At 41.3% G+C, this 17,795-nt stretch overlaps 1 protein-coding gene across 3 annotated transcripts in view; it reads right to left on the bottom strand.

Moving 5' to 3' along the window:
* mbtps1 (membrane bound transcription factor peptidase, site 1) overlaps positions 1-17,795 on the bottom strand; it is an 85,246-nt gene that overhangs the window by 53,819 nt on the left and 13,632 nt on the right. For 2 of the 3 annotated variants that reach the window (XM_033036157.1, XM_033036156.1), the window contains exons 4-8: positions 17,591-17,794; positions 12,025-12,135; positions 9,085-9,194; positions 4,259-4,375; positions 1,047-1,114 (exon numbers count right to left, since the gene is read on the bottom strand). In XM_033036157.1, coding sequence (XP_032892048.1) covers positions 1,047-1,114; positions 4,259-4,375; positions 9,085-9,194; positions 12,025-12,135; positions 17,591-17,794 — 610 coding nt within the window. The remainder of the gene's footprint in view (positions 1-1,046; positions 1,115-4,258; positions 4,376-9,084; positions 9,195-12,024; positions 12,136-17,590; position 17,795) is intronic. The other variant, XM_033036158.1, reaches the window with a different exon arrangement.

Raw genomic sequence — 17,795 nt, 5'->3', positions numbered from 1 at the left:
CTCTGCAAAACATATGGTTGCTGGTTTTTAAAAATATTTCCCTTCTTAAAGAAAAGTTGAGCAAAGAAGCATAATCCTCAAGGGCTGTCACGAAATGCAAGAGATTGGTGTATCGAGAGAATCAAGGCACTTAATAGGAATAGGGAAAAAACAAAAACTAAGGGTATAGATTTAAATTAATCAGTACAATGATTAGAGGGAAGAGACTAAATATTTTTCTCCCCAATAATTATTACTCAAGAAGTGAGTGCCTTAAAGGCTGGTACAGGCAGAAATTCTTGTGGCATGTTAAAACTTTTTGGATGTCTGCTTGGAGATCCAACCTGCAGGTTTAGGGACCACATACCGAAAGACAAGATTATCCTAAAGAGCTTTTTTTACATTGGCATGAACACAGTAGCTCAAACGACTGCGTTGTAATTCCAAGGCAGAGGCCAATCGAACTGGCCTCTGCCTTCTACTTTCTATTATTGCTCTTCTGTCTTATATTACAAATAACACTGCTCAGACTTTAATACCATGAAAAAGTGAGACAAATGTTATTAAATTCAACTTTCAATCGGGCCACAGCACACGGTGATGCCCATCACTGCAGTTCTTGTGAACAGTTTTCCCCATCCTACACCCCAAGCAGCAGAGAGACCAAAGACATTTTTGTAGACTAATTTATAAAGGTAACACCCATTAATCTGTATGAATCATCCATTGCACAAAACAACAAGTTTAGACAGTGGTGCATTAAATAGTATTCAAGTCAGTAGGAGTGGAATGCAGCTCATATTTATTCAGTTTCCCAACTCTAACCTTAATTTTGTCTCTACCTATAGCATCTACAAAAATAATATATAATCACCAACTTTTCTTTGCTGCAAATAGAAACAGTTTCCCCCAAAATGTTGCAGCTGGTCAGGACGGCACAAGTAGCTATATCAGTGCTGCAACCCAGTCTCAGTCTTTGTACTACTTTGGACTTGGGTGTATATTACATTTGATAATGGGATCCTGTGCTTAAACATGAGCATCAAGATCAAACAGACCAAACTCACCCATAAAGAGGCCCATCATTACCAATTGCAGAGACCATGATCACTTTATTAGCAGTCAGCTCCCAAACCTACAAGAAGAAAACACATTCAAATTAAAAGCAAAATTAATATTTACACATCCCCAAAAAATAAATGATACCCGATCATAGTAATCTCACCTCATAACCGTTTTAGGTTTGCTTTGACTTAAAAATGACCATTTATTTCCACATTAACCAAGATGTAATTATAAAGCATTAAACAAAGAGCTAGATTTTGTCTTTAAATTTTGCAATATAAACACTCGAAGAGATGACAAGGGAGAGGAAAGGCAGGAGAGTACTTTTGTTGGTTTTTTCAAGTTGAATAACATTAAAGCAGCTAATTTAATGATGTTCAGGCATCTTTCTTATTGTAATGCAATGGTTAATGTCAGTACCAGGATGCAAGCTAAAAGCATGACTGTGCCAAAAAGCTTTCGGGCCTTTTAAATTTGACACCGTTAAGGAATAATTGCTTTCAGCATCAGAATATAGGACAGGATAAACTAGGATGAAAGAAACACGGCACATTACCCCAACAAAACATCATTAAGGAAGAACACTGTGCCATTGTTTATCCAGTGCCTTTTACTGAACAGGCAACTGGAGCAAACATTTATGGAATAAAAATCAATTATTTTGACAAGTCAGATACAATGAACTAATTAACCATTTGCGAATTGAAATGCACAAAATATTCTGCACAAATAACTCCCACACTTGTTCCATTTGAGTCTCCTCATCCTTCCTTATCCAGCTCTGATCAATGTTATCCTCCACTGCCTCTGCCTCACGTGTGCGCGCACACACACACACACACCTCTGCATCATCCACCGTGATCGTAAGCTCAAATTTCCAACATTCCCCAAAAAATTTAGTTTAGAGATACAGTGCGGAAACAGGCCCCTTGGCTCACCGAGTCCATGCGAATCTGCGATCCCAGCACACTAACACTATCCTACAAACCTGGACATCGTTGGAGCGTAGGGGGAACCGGAACACCCGGAGAAAACCCATGCTAGTCGCAGAGAGAACGCTCAAACTCCATACAAACAGCACCCGTAGTCAGGATCGAACTGGGTCTCTGGCACTGCAAGGCAGCAACTCTACCACTGTGCCACCGCGTTTGAATATATTTGATATCTTGGTGGCTTTAGGGTTTGCCATTCCCCACAAGTGAAGTTTCTCGCTGTCTTTTCGCTTGTCTGCCAGCCTTTGTCTACTTTATCACAACCAGATTGGAATCCTCTTATTTAAGCCATCCATTACTTAATAAGTAATTTGCTCATTCATCCTTTCTTAAGTAGCGCAAATGCAATATACACAAATTCTCAAAAAATCTTTAATTAATTTCACTAGTACCCTTGCATCCTTTTCAGAACAAGATTAAATAAATAAATTTGCTGGTCTGCAAATCCCATCCTGCCTAGGAACAAACCCGAATTCTTGTTTTGCCATCTGTTTAAAAAGTATCTCATTAATTTTGGCAACTACTTTTAGCAATGTGTTTGCACTCCTATTATCCTTTATTTTTACATGATCCCTCAAAATGTGAAACCACACTTCATTATATTGAAGCTAGTTTCCCCAATCATAGCTATCATCCAATTTTGCTTTTCTTATAAATACTGACTGCAATACTAAGCTAGCAAATTTAGAAGTTTTGAATCACATGTAAATTGTTAATTGCAGCAATCCCAGTACAGATCATTGAGAGCCCAATTTCAAAGCCACTTCAGAGCACAAAGTTTAGGATTAAAGACTAGCTCTGCCATGTGCCGAGCTGGCTCTCCACCCTCATACTTTTCTGCTGACTGCATGGTCTAACCTTCAAAAATCCATAATAACATCTTATTGAAAGTCTTTCAGAAATGTGGATAAATTGGTTCTACTGCAATCTTTGTCAAAGTATAACATAGTGTACCGCCGGGGTGCCACCGACCCCACAGTAAGAGCCGCCCTTGATCTTGCCACCGACCCCACAGCAAGAGCCACCCTCGATCTTGCTTCCGCTCCACTTTTCGACTTCTGCCCCCACGGTCTGCCTCTGGTTCTGGGGGGGGGGGGTCCTGTAGCTGCACCTAGTGGTTCAGCGAATCCTCAGCAGCCATGGGCAGGAGTCACGGGATATATGGGAGTGTGCCCTAGCCCTCTCTCGCTCTCTTGCTCTTCCGCTTCCTCTCACTTTATGAGAGTGTCCTGCCACCTCAGCAGGAGCTCAACTGATCCCACGAGGCAACCGCCTCTCAGCAACACCAACGGCTATTATGTTAGAGTGCTAAACGTGCATGTATTTCCAATCTACAATGCCTGAATAAAGAATCAATTTGTGCCTCTACAATAGCAAGGTTTTTATGACTAGCTAGATCTGGATTACTTGCCTGCACTGAACTGCAACACTCTCATCTGTGAAAACATCATGGGATTAGTTTAGCTTTTTAATTGATAGCTCAACAAGATAAATAAAGGAATTTAATATTACCGCTAGGTTAAATGCCCAGCGATAACATGAGCAAGAAAATAGATCATCAGGATCCTCAAGTCTGCCCAACATTGAATATCATCATCGTTGATCTGTTGGCCTAAACTGCCTCTCTGCCAGTGCCCCATTACACTCAATACTTAACTCTTCTCGTGCCTCAATTCCTCATACCCCAAATGATGTAACTCCATTCTTGTGCCTCCTTATGAACAATAGCACCATACACTTGCAATAATTCACCCCCATATGTAAATTTAATCAGCTCCATAAAAATTATGTATTTTGAAAATATGTTCTAAAGATTATAAACATTCATAAAAAGATCTTGAAACACAAAATTAAAGTAATTTTTTAAAACTAATCCGAGCTAGGTTTCGATAATTATGGGCTATAGACTCAGCAGATATTATATGTAATAGACACAGTTGCCAAATTTATTTTCTTTAAACTGCGCATCTGATGCAAAGAAAGATTTGCACTGATTCTTTCTGTCCTAAGCTGACAAAATTATGTTTCCGCCTAACAGTAGAAAGAAACATCAGAAAAAGAAAAGGCAAAAAAAAGAAAAAAAGAACATTGAAATAACAATTAAGAATGATGGGAGGATATTTGATTTAAGAAAAGCAACCTTCCCACAGTAAATGTCCGCACCCCTCATGAGGAACCATGGCAATGCAGTAAGCAGTTGTGCACCTGGATTCAAACCTACCTTATCAACAAAAGGATGATCCATGAAGTCTGGTCCTCCGATGCTGAGGTTCAGAACATCTATTTTCTTCAAGATTGCATAATTAAAGGCATCCAGAAACCAAGAGGTATAAGAAACCTGTTTAATAAAATCAGATTTCTTAATAAAATGTTGGATTATAATTAAACCCATTAGATAATTTTGCAGATTCCTTTCCACTTAACTTAGTCTGAATTTTTTTTTAAGGCAGAGGTAAACATAAGAGAATGAAAAGTAGATGGTATTTGGCAAAACAAAGCTGAGGTTATAAACAGATCAATCATGAACTTACTAAATGGCAGAGCAAGATCGAGGGGCCAAGAAATCTACTACAATGCCTAATTCAGTTGTACAATCAGATCAGAGAAAGCTACAGTGTTTGAAATGGCTCACCAGTAGTTGGATATTTATTAAACATTTCTCGGTTGGCTTGTATCCAAATAGGATTTGCTTTCATGGCAAAGATAATGAGAAATTGAAAAAGGGACAGGCCTTGAAGGGTGGACAACTTATTTTTAAATATTCAATTGGATTCATTAAAAGGGGGAAATTTCAGAAACTGGTATAATATTTAATTATAATTTTAAAACCATACCTTGAATTTGAACTCATCGCACAATACGCAGATTGTATTCATGCATGCAAAGGGTGGAGATATTATTTTTTAATTATAAAATGATTCTACTTTTATTATTTTGTTTCTTTATTTTGGTACTTATTTTCATGTCAAAAATAGTTTTCTTTTCCAAACTATGCATTTCTCTTGTGGCTGTACAAGTGATGTGACGTGTGCTTTGTACTTGGCATTCAGTTACTTTAGAGATTGTTAAGGGCAAAGTCCTAGTTTTACCAGTTTGGTTGTGAAGCATTTCAGTGAGCTGAATTTGCCTAGTAAATGCTTAGTTAAAATTTCTGCCTTTTGGATAATTCTATGCTTTGTTTTAAATTACTGACTTTAATTCATCAGAATTTGGAACTAACTCCCTTTGAACATGTTCTCTCTAAAACATAATCTGACATGCTCAGTAGTGAATAGATTCTTTGTTCACAAACCCAGTTGATCGTTCATTAGAATAAAGTGTAAAATAAAATTAATAATTACAGACTTATAGATGCAGAAATGCAGAAAAATACTTTTGAGATCATATAACCATTAGCTGATTACTACGAGGAGACAAATTGGAGAATATCTACTTGGCGGCAGTAAATGCGAGTTAATGGACCTGCAACATTATAGTTCCTTTTAATACAGACATCTTTCATCCTCCAAAAGATGCCGGTTGTGCATTTTTTGTGCAAGATTGCTACATATTTAGCAATATGGACAGTGCTTTCATCCAAGTCATTTATATAAATTGTAAATAGTTGAAGCTCAGCACCAGTCTCTGTAGATCACACCAAGCAACTTCATAATGCTTAGCAATGCAAATGTATTTTACAATTCCTCTGCAGTCTGAGTTTCATTAAAGATCAGTGATTTTGATAATTTGGTTCAACTGCTCTTACTCCATTTGCCAAGATTGCTTCCAATACTGCCCCCATTGAATATGACAAAATTATAATGTTTCCAAATCATTTAGCACAAATATAGACTCAAGATTGTGTGATTAAGCTTGGAGTACAGGAGACCCCGGGGGTTATACCTCTTGAAACCAGGTACACCCTCTTGGAAGCTGTCAGGACAGAAGACACTGCCAGTCTGAGCGGCAGACAGGTCTGCGAGTCAAAACGTGGCGCTGAGGCAAAGCTGAAGAGACAGGCATCAGGCAGAGCCGTGTTAGTAGGGTACTCTATAATGAGAGATACAGACAGGGGTTTTTGTGGCAACAGGCAGGATTCAAGATTGGAGCGTTGTCTCCCAGGTGCCAGGGTCCAGGGCATCACGGACAGAAGCCGGAAGTGATAGTGCATGTCGGCACACATGACGTCGGGAAAAAGAGGAAAGATTTTGCAGAGTGACTTTAGAGAGCTCAGAAGAAGGCTGAAAAGCAGGACCTCCGGGGTGGTTATCTACGGTTTGCTTCCAGTTCCTCATGCTGGTGAGGGTAGGAACAGGGAGATAGGGGATCTGAATGTGTGGCTGAGGAACTAGTGCAGGGGGCAGGGATTTAGATTCTTAGACCACTGGGATCTGTTTTGGGGTACGGGTGAATTGTACAAAAGGGACAGGTTGCACCTTAACAGGCGGGGGACCAGCATTCTTGCAGGCAGGATTGCCACTGCCACATGGGCGAATTTAAACTATATAGTGGGGGGGAGGGGGAGACAAATTGGAAATACAAGGATGGAGTTATAGGGAAAGAAAGTACAGGAAAAGTTAAGAAAGACACCAGAATAACCAGACAGAAAGCTCACAAAGGTATAGGAGAGTATGTCCAAGTGAAATAGGAATCAATGTGAAAGGTAAGATGAGTAATGGATTAAAAGTATTATATATGAATGCGCGAAGTATAAGTAAAGTGGATGAGCATGAGGCTCAGTTAGAGATTGGTAGATTTGAAATTGTGGGGATCACAGAGACACGGTTGCAGGAGGATCGGGGCTGGGAACTGAATATTCAGAGTTATAGGTCCTATAGAAAGGACAGGCAGGTTGGCAGAGGAGGTGGGATAGCTCTGTTGGTAAGGGATGAAATTCAGTCCCTTGCGAGGGGTGACATAAGGACTGACGGTGTAGAGTCGCTGTGGATAGAATGAGAAATTGTAAAGGTAAGAAGACACTAATGGGAGTTACCTAGAGGCCCTAATCAGTAGCCTGGATATAGGCTTCAAGTTGCAGCAGGAGACTGCACATGCCCAGGTAAAAGGTCACAATGCATAAACAGCCCTGGAAAGCAGTGGAGCAGTGAAGCAGTGGACCTTCATTTCTTCTGTTTTTTCCAGCTTTGATACTTCCAGGTGTGAAAATATTGCTTTCAAACTATGAAATAGTTGTATTTATTGCTCCTTTGTTAAAAGCTAAGATTATTTTGTTGTTTTTATTGCTTCATTATGCTTTGGTGAGTGAGCGAGATCGTGCTTGTCCGTGGTCGGTGACGGGCCCGGGTCTGTTGAGTTGCTGTTGGGCCATCCCCGTCCTGTCCACGGTGTCTCGTCCCTGTCTAGGGGCGGCCGGAGGTGTCGGGCCAGGCTTGCAGCCGGCGCGGGGAGGTGCAGCATTTTGTGTGCATCTCCGTTGATGGCTGGTGCTCAGCTTTCGCCAGCGACGGGGGGGGGGGGGGGGGGGGGGGGGGGTTGGTTGGCCATCCCCGGCCCATCTGGGAGCGGGGTTGGGCTGGACTTAGTGTTTCTTCCCCACGCTAACTATGGACCTGGGGCCGCTGGTGTCGTCGGTCACAGCCAGCACGGAGAAGCGCCAACACCAGCTCAACTCCCGCTGGGCCAACTGACAGCCCCGGACCGACGACACCAGCAGCCCCAGGCCCACAGCGAGGTCGGAGACGAAGCGCCAACTCCAGCCCAACCCTGCTCCCCGACGTGCCGGGGACCACTAGCGGCCAACCCCCCCAGCGCCGGCGAAAGCCGAGCACCAGCCATCAACGGGGATACACACAAAGCACTGCAGCAATTCAGCTTCCTCCCCGCGCCGCCTGCAAGCCTGGCCCGACACCTCCGGCCGCCCCGGACAGGAACGAGACACCCGGGAGGGGATAGGGACAAGTACAGGGACGGTCCAACAGCAACTCAACAGACCCGGACCCGACACCGACCACGGACAAGCATGATCTCGCTCACCCACCAAAGCATAAAGCAATAAAAACGACAAAATAATGTAATCTTTTAACATAGGAACAATAAATACAACTATTTCATAGTTTGAAAGAAATATTTTCTTACCTAGAAGAATGAAAGCTGGAAAAAACTGAAGAAATGAAGGTCCACTGCTTTCCAGGGCTGTTTATGAACAGTGACCTTTGACCTGGGCATGCGCAGTCGGAATACCTAACTCGCTTATTCACTGGATGAATTTAAGAGAGTTAGATAGAGCTCTTGGGGCTTGCGGAATCAAGGGGTATGTGGAGAAGGCAGGCACGGGTTACCAACTGTGGATGATCAGCCATGATCACAATGAATGGCGGTGCTGGCTCAAAAGGCCGAATGGCTCCCTCCTGCACCTATATTCTATGTTTCTATGGGTCAGGCAATATATTTAGAGAACATGGATTAGCATAATTCATTGAAGTGAAAGTTTTGTAAATCAAAGGAAAGTCCTCTGAATCAATGATGTTGCAGTTAAAAACATCAAAATAAACATTCATTAACTGTGGAACCAATGTATATAATTTGGATCAACAGTAAGTTAAAATTAACAAAGTGATTAAGCCACCCACCAAATTTAGTTCTGAAAATTTGCACAGATCACTGGATCAGTTGATAATTTTATTTAATCAACCAGGTTCTTTGCAATAAAATCTAGTAATTAAAAACTTTGGAAGTTTTGCTTTGCAAAATATATAACACGGTAATTTCTGAATTTATGAATGCCTGCTTTATAATTGAATTCGTTCTTTGGAGGGCTTGTCTTCAATTTACAAAGCTATATTTCACTTTAATGAGCGGCATGCTACTCAAGCAGAGGAATGCACCACCAAAATATCCACAAATGCATTTTGTTCATGTGTTAAAAGTAAGACTTTGATTTAGAAACTTTCAAAACTAAACAAACCCCCAAAGCTTTTTTGGGGAATTTTCAGTTCACAGCAATAATATTTACAGTTTCTTCAGAAGAATGATCAAATTGTAAACCATTTTCGTACCCTCAATTCCTTATAAGGAACGGCCAGAGAGTAGGTATAAAATAATGATTACCTGATTGTTAGTAAAGACTCTGAAGATGTGCAACTCTGCATCTGGTGCCAGTCCCTGACATTCCCGCATGCTAGCAATCACTCCAGCAACGAATGTGCCATGTCCCAAGCCTAATGCCAACAGAAAAAACGCAGACAGCATTAAGATTTCAGGATAGTAAAATTGCATCAGTACATACAAATATTCAAATATCAGACATGTCCAGACTTCCTCCAACAAGAACACCTCCTCCTCCTTGTTCAATCCCTGTACAATTATACTGACAAGAAAGCCCCAATAAGACTTGCAATATTAGAACCCTCAACAATGAGGCAGTCAGAGATCTTCTTGATCTGAAGAGTGGTCTCAACAAGAAACGTCACCTGTTCCTTTTCTCCAGAGATGCTGCCTGTCCTGCTGAATTACTCCAGCACTTTGTCACTATCTTAAGAGTTCTGCTTTCATTAGTCCATTTATGGAAACATATTTTCTGTTCTGAGTACTTTAATAATGCTACAAATTGTTTACTGAACTGTCATAGATCCTCTCCTTGAGGAACTGAAGAACATTCAAAACCCCAGCTTTTGCAGTGAAGACTTTTACCATTGTTTACCACTGCAAACCACAAAAAACATTTTACAAACTGACATCAATTAGATTCAGTCATACAGCACAGAAACAGGCTCTTCGGCCCTAAACAGGCTCTTCGGCCCAACTTGCCCATGCTCACCAAGATATCCCATCTGCACTAGTCCCACATTTGGGCTAGCATTTGGCCCATATTCCACTAAACCTTTCATATCCTTGTACTTGCCCAAATGCCATTTAAATGTTATAATACCAGCCTCAACTACTTCCTCTGGTAGCTCAGTCCATATACCCACCACTCACCACTGTGTGAATTCAGCAACTAAAAGACAGTCGTGTGCTTCTACCCTAGGCTACCCACCATGAAATCCTACCAGAGGGTTGTGCAAATTCATTAAAGGAATGTGATAAGTTAACTGGCTCCTGTAAATCACCCCTTAAATCAAGTCAAGTTAATGGGCATGAAAGAGAAGTTGTAGTCTACAGGGGAAATGAGGAGAGAAAAGACAGCAGATTCTAGAATCTTGAGCAAAAAAATGTTGGAGGAACTCAGTAGCCCAGGTAGCATTTGTGGAAGACAGGTTTCTGGGCATGCGAATCCATCAGAGAAAATAACAAGTTGGCTCGACTCAGATCTGAGCATTTTAGAATGAGTGGTGATCTTGTAACAGACTAGAAAGAGCTGATACAGGGAGGATATTTCTGCTGAACAAGGAATCTAGCATCCATCTCAAAATAGGCAGGTCATTTAAGATTGAAATGAAGAGAACATTCTTCACTCAGAAAGTTGTGAATTTCTACCTCAGGACTGGACTACCAGACATAGACTGCATTTCTGGATAGATTTCTGGATAGTAAAAGAATCAAAGTATATGGGGATAAGCCAGGAAATTAGTGTTTGAAGTTGAAGAGCTGCATTGGGTTTGTTGAATAGCAGAGTACGCTCGAAGCTCAGAAAGGCCTAATCCTACTCCTAATTATGTCCTTATGACTTTTTTATTAGAATCTGTGAAAGAATATGCCTGTTAACAGTCATCACATCTCAAAAGTAATAAAAGTGATTGAAAGTAATTAGAGCTAATGAAACACTCAGATTGGAGCATTTATAATTTTACACATAGTTCCAGAATTACAAGTGACAGAAAACAATAATAGTTTCTAGGAACATTGAGTCATGTCTGAAAAACAAATAAAAAAGATTCTGGAAACACTCAGCAGGTTAGAGAGCGCTTGCAAAGAAAGCAGAGTGTTTCAGTTCAATTACATGTCAAGATGCAAATCATATCACTGAGCGCAATAGTCATGTCAATATTAATAGAGTAGCTAAGCAATAGACATGCAAATAAAACTAATTTACAAGAATATAGGTTTCATAAATTACCTTTCTATACCATTTGCATTGGGAAAATGCTGTAACCAAAGAATGATTGCAACAGGAATAGAAAATTATTGGAGACACAGAATGCAGACGCTGAAATTCTGAGCAAAAATGTTTTTTTTTAAATTACTGCCACATGTTGTCTATAGAGAAAGGGCTGAAAAGATGACAATAGTTCTGCAAACAGTCACAGCCAAGTGCTCCAGATAAAGTTAGCAAAAGAAACTTCCTAACTACACAGAGAATTAATGTTATTTCACTAATAATTTGCCAGAAATAGAACATTGACTGTTGCAGCTAAGACTAGCCAAAACTTATTTGCCTTGAATTGCAGCCTTGTTTGGATCCGAGGCTAGTCTTCAACTTTCAACTAGGAAGTGTACTGTGTGGCATGTGAATGAGTAGATACAATTTACTTCCAACTTATTAAAATATATCTTATGGTTGCCTACAAGATCCTGGCAGAGCATGAGTGGAGGTGGCTAGTCCACTGCAATTGCAACTTACCCACAACATTTCAGTTTGTGAAGCTCCCATTCCTGTGGGGGCAAGTTGTTTTGTCATTCCAACTGGAGTTGTATCAGCCACAAAAATGACGATTTAAGATTTGGAAATCAACCAACCACCTCCTTTACCGACACATTTAACAATGGCTACTAATTCACAAAATCTCTGTATAATTCACAAAGCAGGGTCGTAAGCCTACAAGAATTTACCCCTTTGTAAATCTATTCAAACCTTGTACAAAATGGAATCAAATATTAGCTTTAATTACTTTTAAATCATGTAATTCACAAAAAAGTTTAAAAGTTATGAGATTAAAAAAAAAGATATTTTACTTAAAAATCAAACATCTGATAGGCATGAGAGAAAAGAAATGGCCAAAGATTCAAAAAATATTTTTTCTCAGCTAGAACACATATAATATTCTCAATATGAAGCACTGAAACAAATCGCATCCAAAAGCTGATATTTATGGAACTCAGTGTACACACCATCATCTAATGTTTTCTCATTGGTCCAATTGGTCCGCTCCTTCACGTTTTTGAAGTGAGGATGTTTTTCACTAAGTCCCGTGTCAAACACTGCTACTTTTACACCAGCACCTAGAAATATTAAAAGATAATTAAAGACTAAAATCTAAACAATGCCAGCCATTTCTGCTGACTGGGAATATTCGTAACAATAAGCGTTTTGCTCAAAGACTAATTGACGTATCTGCTAAACCTGTGAAGAGTGCAGACTATCATGAACGCTGAAAGTGTCCCCAGCTTGCTGACATCGAGGAATAGAAAATACACAAGTGCTCTGAAAGATGTGTGAAAACAAGTTTTTCAACAAAAAAAATTCATTGTATGGCCTTTAGAGTTTTAGTTTGAAATGTAACATCACAAGGGATTCAAAAATTAAAAGGCCAGATACCAGAAAAACTATAGACAAGCTTTTTTCTCTTCAAGGCAGTTGCAAACATGAACAGTTTGACTGATGGCTCTTCAATGAGTGACACTTTGAAGACTCAATCAATGAAACCCATTCTGCTGGAATATAACACTAGCATCCTCACAGAAAACTCAATTCTTCCTATGTTTTTTTATATAAATTAGCATAGCCTTGTTTGGCACAAAAACCAAGTTACTGTAGCTACAACTTAAAGATGGGTTAAACATCGGAGAAAAGGTGAGCAATTTCTCCCCTCTACCCAGTGTGAGCCGACATTCCTTCTTTTATGGCAGAGTCCAGCTATTGCTCATAATGCAGTATTGGCTTGGGTTTAATGCAATTGCAGTCCAAGTTTTGTTTGGCATTGCTCATCACCTGGAAAGAAACAGATACAGGACCCACAAGCAATTAAAACATTACTTTGTGGCTAGTGAGGAGACAATAGTGGTGGAAATTTGAACCAACCTACCCAATATCAAAGATGGGATATTGCAGACCACCAGCCAACAGGGGCACACCGAATAGATTCTCAAATGTTGGGTTTGCAAATGTTCCTTATGACCTGGTGGGTTTTCACCCAAGTGCTCTAATTTCCTCCCACATCCCAAAAGCTTTGTAGGTCAATTGGCACTAGTGTACAAGGGAGTTGTAGAATCCGAGAGAAATGTGGGGAGAATGAAATAAAAGTGGATTTGTGTAAATTTGTGCTTGTTGATTTGGCTGGACAGTGGGCTGAAGGGAAGGTTCCCATGTTATGCGATTCTATGAGCTCTATTGTTGCTAGCTGCAAGGCAGCAATTTGTTTGACAACCATTGCCTGACGATAACCAAAAATGAAACTTAAAGCAAATAGATGTTAAATAGCAGGAATAATCTGTCAAACCTTAACAAGGAAGATAAACAAAGTACTCAAATACTGGGTAGGGATGAAAGTAAACAGGTAGCCACTAGTTTAGTTTAGAGATACGGATTTAGAGAGACGGAAACAGGCCCTTCGGCCCACCAAGTCCACGCAGATCAGCGATCCCCATACACGAACAGTATCATACACATTAGGGACAGTTGTACAGATGCCAATTCACCTACAAACCTGTATGTCTTTAGTGTGTGGGAGGAAACTAGAGTACCTGGGGGAAACCCACGCGGTTACAGGGAGAACATACAAATTCCACACAGACAGCACACACAGTCAGGATCGAACCCAAGTCTCTCGTACTGCAACGTAGCCGCTAAATAGTCACTAAAGTAGTCAGACATTACAGTTGCCCATGGAAGGTAGTAGTGGAGGTGACAAAATTATCTGAATGGTGGCCGATTAGGAAAAGGGGAGATGCAACGAGACCTGGGTGTCATGGTACACCAGTCATTGAAAGTAGGCATGCAGGTGCAGCAAGCAGTGAAGAAAGCGAATGGTATGTTATCATTCATAGCAAAAGGATTTGAGTATAGGAGCAGGGAGGTTCTACTGCAGTTGTACTGGGCCTTGGTGAGACCACACCTGGAGTATTGCGTACAGTTTTGGTCTCCTAATCTGAGGAAAGACATTCTTGCCATAGAGGGAGTACAGAGAAGGTTCACCAGACTGATTCCTGGGATGGCACGACTTTCATATGAAGAAAGACTGGATAGACTCGGCTTGTACTCGCTAGAATTTAGAAAATTGAGGGGGGATCTTATAGAAACATACAAAATTCTTAAGGGGTTGGACAGGCTAGATCCAAGAAGATCGTTCCCGATGTTGGGGAAGTCCAGAACAAGGGGTCACAGTTTAAGGATAAGGGGGAAGTCTTTTAGGACCGAGATGACAGGTTTTTTTTCCCCACACAGAGAGTGGTGAATCTGTGGAATTCTCTGCCACAGAAAGTAGTTGAGGCCAGTTCATTGGCTATATTTAAGAGGGAGTTAGATGTGGCCCTTGTGGCTAGATGGATCAGGGGGTATGGAGAGAAGTCAGGTACAGGATACTGAGTTGGATGATCAGCCATGACCATATTGAATGGCGGTGCAGGCTCGAAGGGCCGAATGGCCTACTTCCGCACCTATTTTCTATGTTTCTATGGTGAACAGAACAAGATCATAAAATCCCATATTCAAACTTCTGACTTTGAATATAAAGTCAATTACACCTGTTCTGGGACAAGCAAAGATGCAAAATTGGATTAAAAAAAATTAGAGACGCCGGTTAAACTGGTTTCAGCTCAATTCGGTGGGCAGCGCGACTCTCGTCAGCAGCGGCCTCTGCAGTCCGTCTGCGTTTTTATTATTTTTTTTATTATTTTATGTCTATGTTTTTATGTCGTTTTTGTTGGGGTATGTGTGTGGGGGGGTGGGGGTGGGGGTGGGGTGGGAAGGAGGGGGTAACTTTTAAATCTCTCCCTGCACGGGAGACCCGACCTTTTCTTTGTCGGGTCTCCGTTGTCGTTGGGGCTGCAACGAGGAGCGGCCTCCAACAGGAAGACCGGGGGCTCTGGTGCCGACTACTCACCTCACCGTCGCGGAGCTGGCCGAGTCCAGAGCGGGTGGAGCTGTGGTGGACGCTGCTGCGGCCCAACCTCCGGAGTTTCGGAGGCTGCAACTGCGGGTCTGGCGGACGGCGACACCGGGAGCCCCGCGGGTCCCTGGAGGGAGACCGCTTTTCAGGGCTCCCGCAACGGCGACTTCTCCCGCCCGAGTTGCGGGGTTGAAGTGCTCCTGGAGCGGGGCCTTACAGCACCGCCCCGCGCGGCTTGGAATGGCCGCGGGACTCTGCGAGCGCACGCCGGGGGCTCTAACATCAAGAACCCGGTGTGCGACCTTGCATCACCCGGCGTGGCTTTAATGGCCGCGGGACAATTCGCCATCACCCGCCGGGGGCTTTGACTTTGACTCTGACATCGGGGGGGAGAGTGCAGTGGAGAGATAAGTTTTTTTGGCCTTCCATCACAGCAATGTGATGGATGTTTATGTAAATTATGTTGTGTCTTGGGTCTATTTGTTTGTAATGTATGGCTGCAGAAACGACATTTCGTTTGGACCTCAAGGGGTCCAAATGACAATAAATTGAATTGTATTGTATAATTAAAGTTTCTCAATCCAGCAGCAATTTACAGTTGACTAATTTATATTTTTAAAGATAATTCATTTGACTGGGTTTGCAACACAAGAGAAAAAGGATTAGAAAGAATCAGCAATGATCAAGTGACCCTGTGCAGGATTAAACTTTTTAGAAAGGTACTTTCGGCCTAAAAACATTGATAAGATGACAACTAATTGCTTATTCCACACACCATATAATTACAGGTGGCTCCTTAATTTGGGATAGGGGATGGCGTCCAATGCTCCACTCCTAGAAAACAGCCTACATTGTGATTTTACTGAATGCATCAAGGGCGCAATTGTCAAGAAATGAGTGTTGAAAAAAATTTACATTTGAATTCCACAAGAGCAATTTTTTAAATTCTGTACATTTCATATTTTATAAAATGACCCCCATTTTGACACAAAATAATCTTCACTAAATCTTCCCTAAAGGGCAGCACTGTAGCACAGCTGGTAGAGCTGCTGCCTCTCAGCGCAAGAGACCTGGGTTCAATCCCAACTTCGGATGCTGTCTGTGTGAAGTTTGCACATTCGCCCTGTGGGTTTCTTCCAGGTGCTCCGGTTTCCTTCCTGATCCCAAAGACGTGTGGGTTTGTCGGTTAATTTGGTCTCTGTAAATTGCCCCCTAGTGTGTAGGGAGTGGATGAGAAAGTGGGATAACATAGAACTGTGTGAATAGGTGATTGACAGTCAGCGTGGACTCATTGGGCTGAAAGGCCCGTTTCCATGCTGTATCTCTGAACTAAAACTAAACTAAGTGGATTAACCATGTTTATAGAGATTAGCTATTTTACCAACAGAATGAAAATGAATGAATTGAAGACAGCTGGAAGGGACACATGAATAATCAGCAACCTAATATTTACTGATGGATCCATTAAATATTTTATATTAAAGGTCACAGAGTTTTACAGTGGTTCATTATTAATGAAGAAATTATAATCAGCACAACTTAAGCCACTACACAAGCTATCTGAATAGAACCTTTTCCATGAAGCATCGATGAAAAGTAAAAACTAGTAAAAGAATGTGGAAGAGATATGTGACATCCAAACCTAACTAAATTCAAAATACTTGGTTACTTTATCAGCAGCTTTCACAACTGTGGGTTCACATTATGTGAATGACTTCTGCTTGTGCTCAAATCACTCTTTAAACAAAGCATTAGTACAGCGTAAAACATCTTTTAAAAGCCAAGACCAATATGCTAGTCAAAATTAGATTCAGGTCAGATTTCCAATGTACATATGGTTAATGAGTTCCTTGCAACCAAATGTGTCTTTACATGCTTCCAAATATAGTTACTCAAGTAACGATTTTCTGAAGACAGTGATTTACCGAACATTAAAACTACATTTCCATTACAAAGACCCTTTGGAATTTGCACAGCTTAAATTGAAGAATAATTTATCATTGCCGCCAACAAAAACAAATTTTTGAATTATTCTGAAAATTTCTGGAAATTTAATTGCTGCTTAAATCCGAGCTTAAATCCGAGCATCTGTCAACAAAAAAAATAGCCGTAAACATGTATCAAACATCAAATTGCCTAAATTCAGTTCAGTTCAGCTTACGATAAAATCCGATAGAACTTTATTTATCCCAGGAGGGAAATTGATCTGCTAAGAGTCATAAAACACAAGATACATGAACTTAAAGTGACAAATGGAAAAGATTGGGAATGTGCAAAGATTGGGGTGGGGGGGGGGGGGGAGTAGTCAGTCTACCCCATGACAGAAGGGGGAGGAATTGTACAGTTTGATAGCCACAGGGAAGAAAGATCTCCTGTGGCATTCTGTACGCATCTTGGTGAAGCCAGTCTGTTGCTGAAGGTGCTCCTCAGGTTGACCAGTGTGTATTGTCCAAGATGCTCTGCAGTTTGAGGAGCATCCTCCCCTCCATGACCACCTCCCATGAATCCAACCCCGCTGCCAGGACAGAGCCAGCCTTCCTGATGAGATTGTTAATCCTTCATGAGGTACAGTAAAAGCTTTTTGTTGCGTGCTAAATTATGATACAATGTAACTTATGTCCTATACATACCTGTATGTCCCATTTGCCATAAAACATCTGCCTGAAGCGTCTGAGCTACTTGACGAGGAATGGCCCTCAACAGGCGTCGGCTTGAGTGCCTGCCTGTCGCATGCCAGAATCCAGAGCTCAGGGAGAGACTAGTTCTCCTCAGTGGTCTTGAAGATTGCCACTTCTGTGACCATCGACTATCATTGCATGGTGGAGCAGGGTCTGC

This window comes from Amblyraja radiata, chromosome 17, assembly GCF_010909765.2.
Source record: "Amblyraja radiata isolate CabotCenter1 chromosome 17, sAmbRad1.1.pri, whole genome shotgun sequence".
NCBI lineage: Eukaryota > Metazoa > Chordata > Chondrichthyes > Rajiformes > Rajidae > Amblyraja > Amblyraja radiata.
Note: the sequence above shows the minus strand (reverse complement) of the source record. Positions and strands in the feature narration are given on the sequence as shown.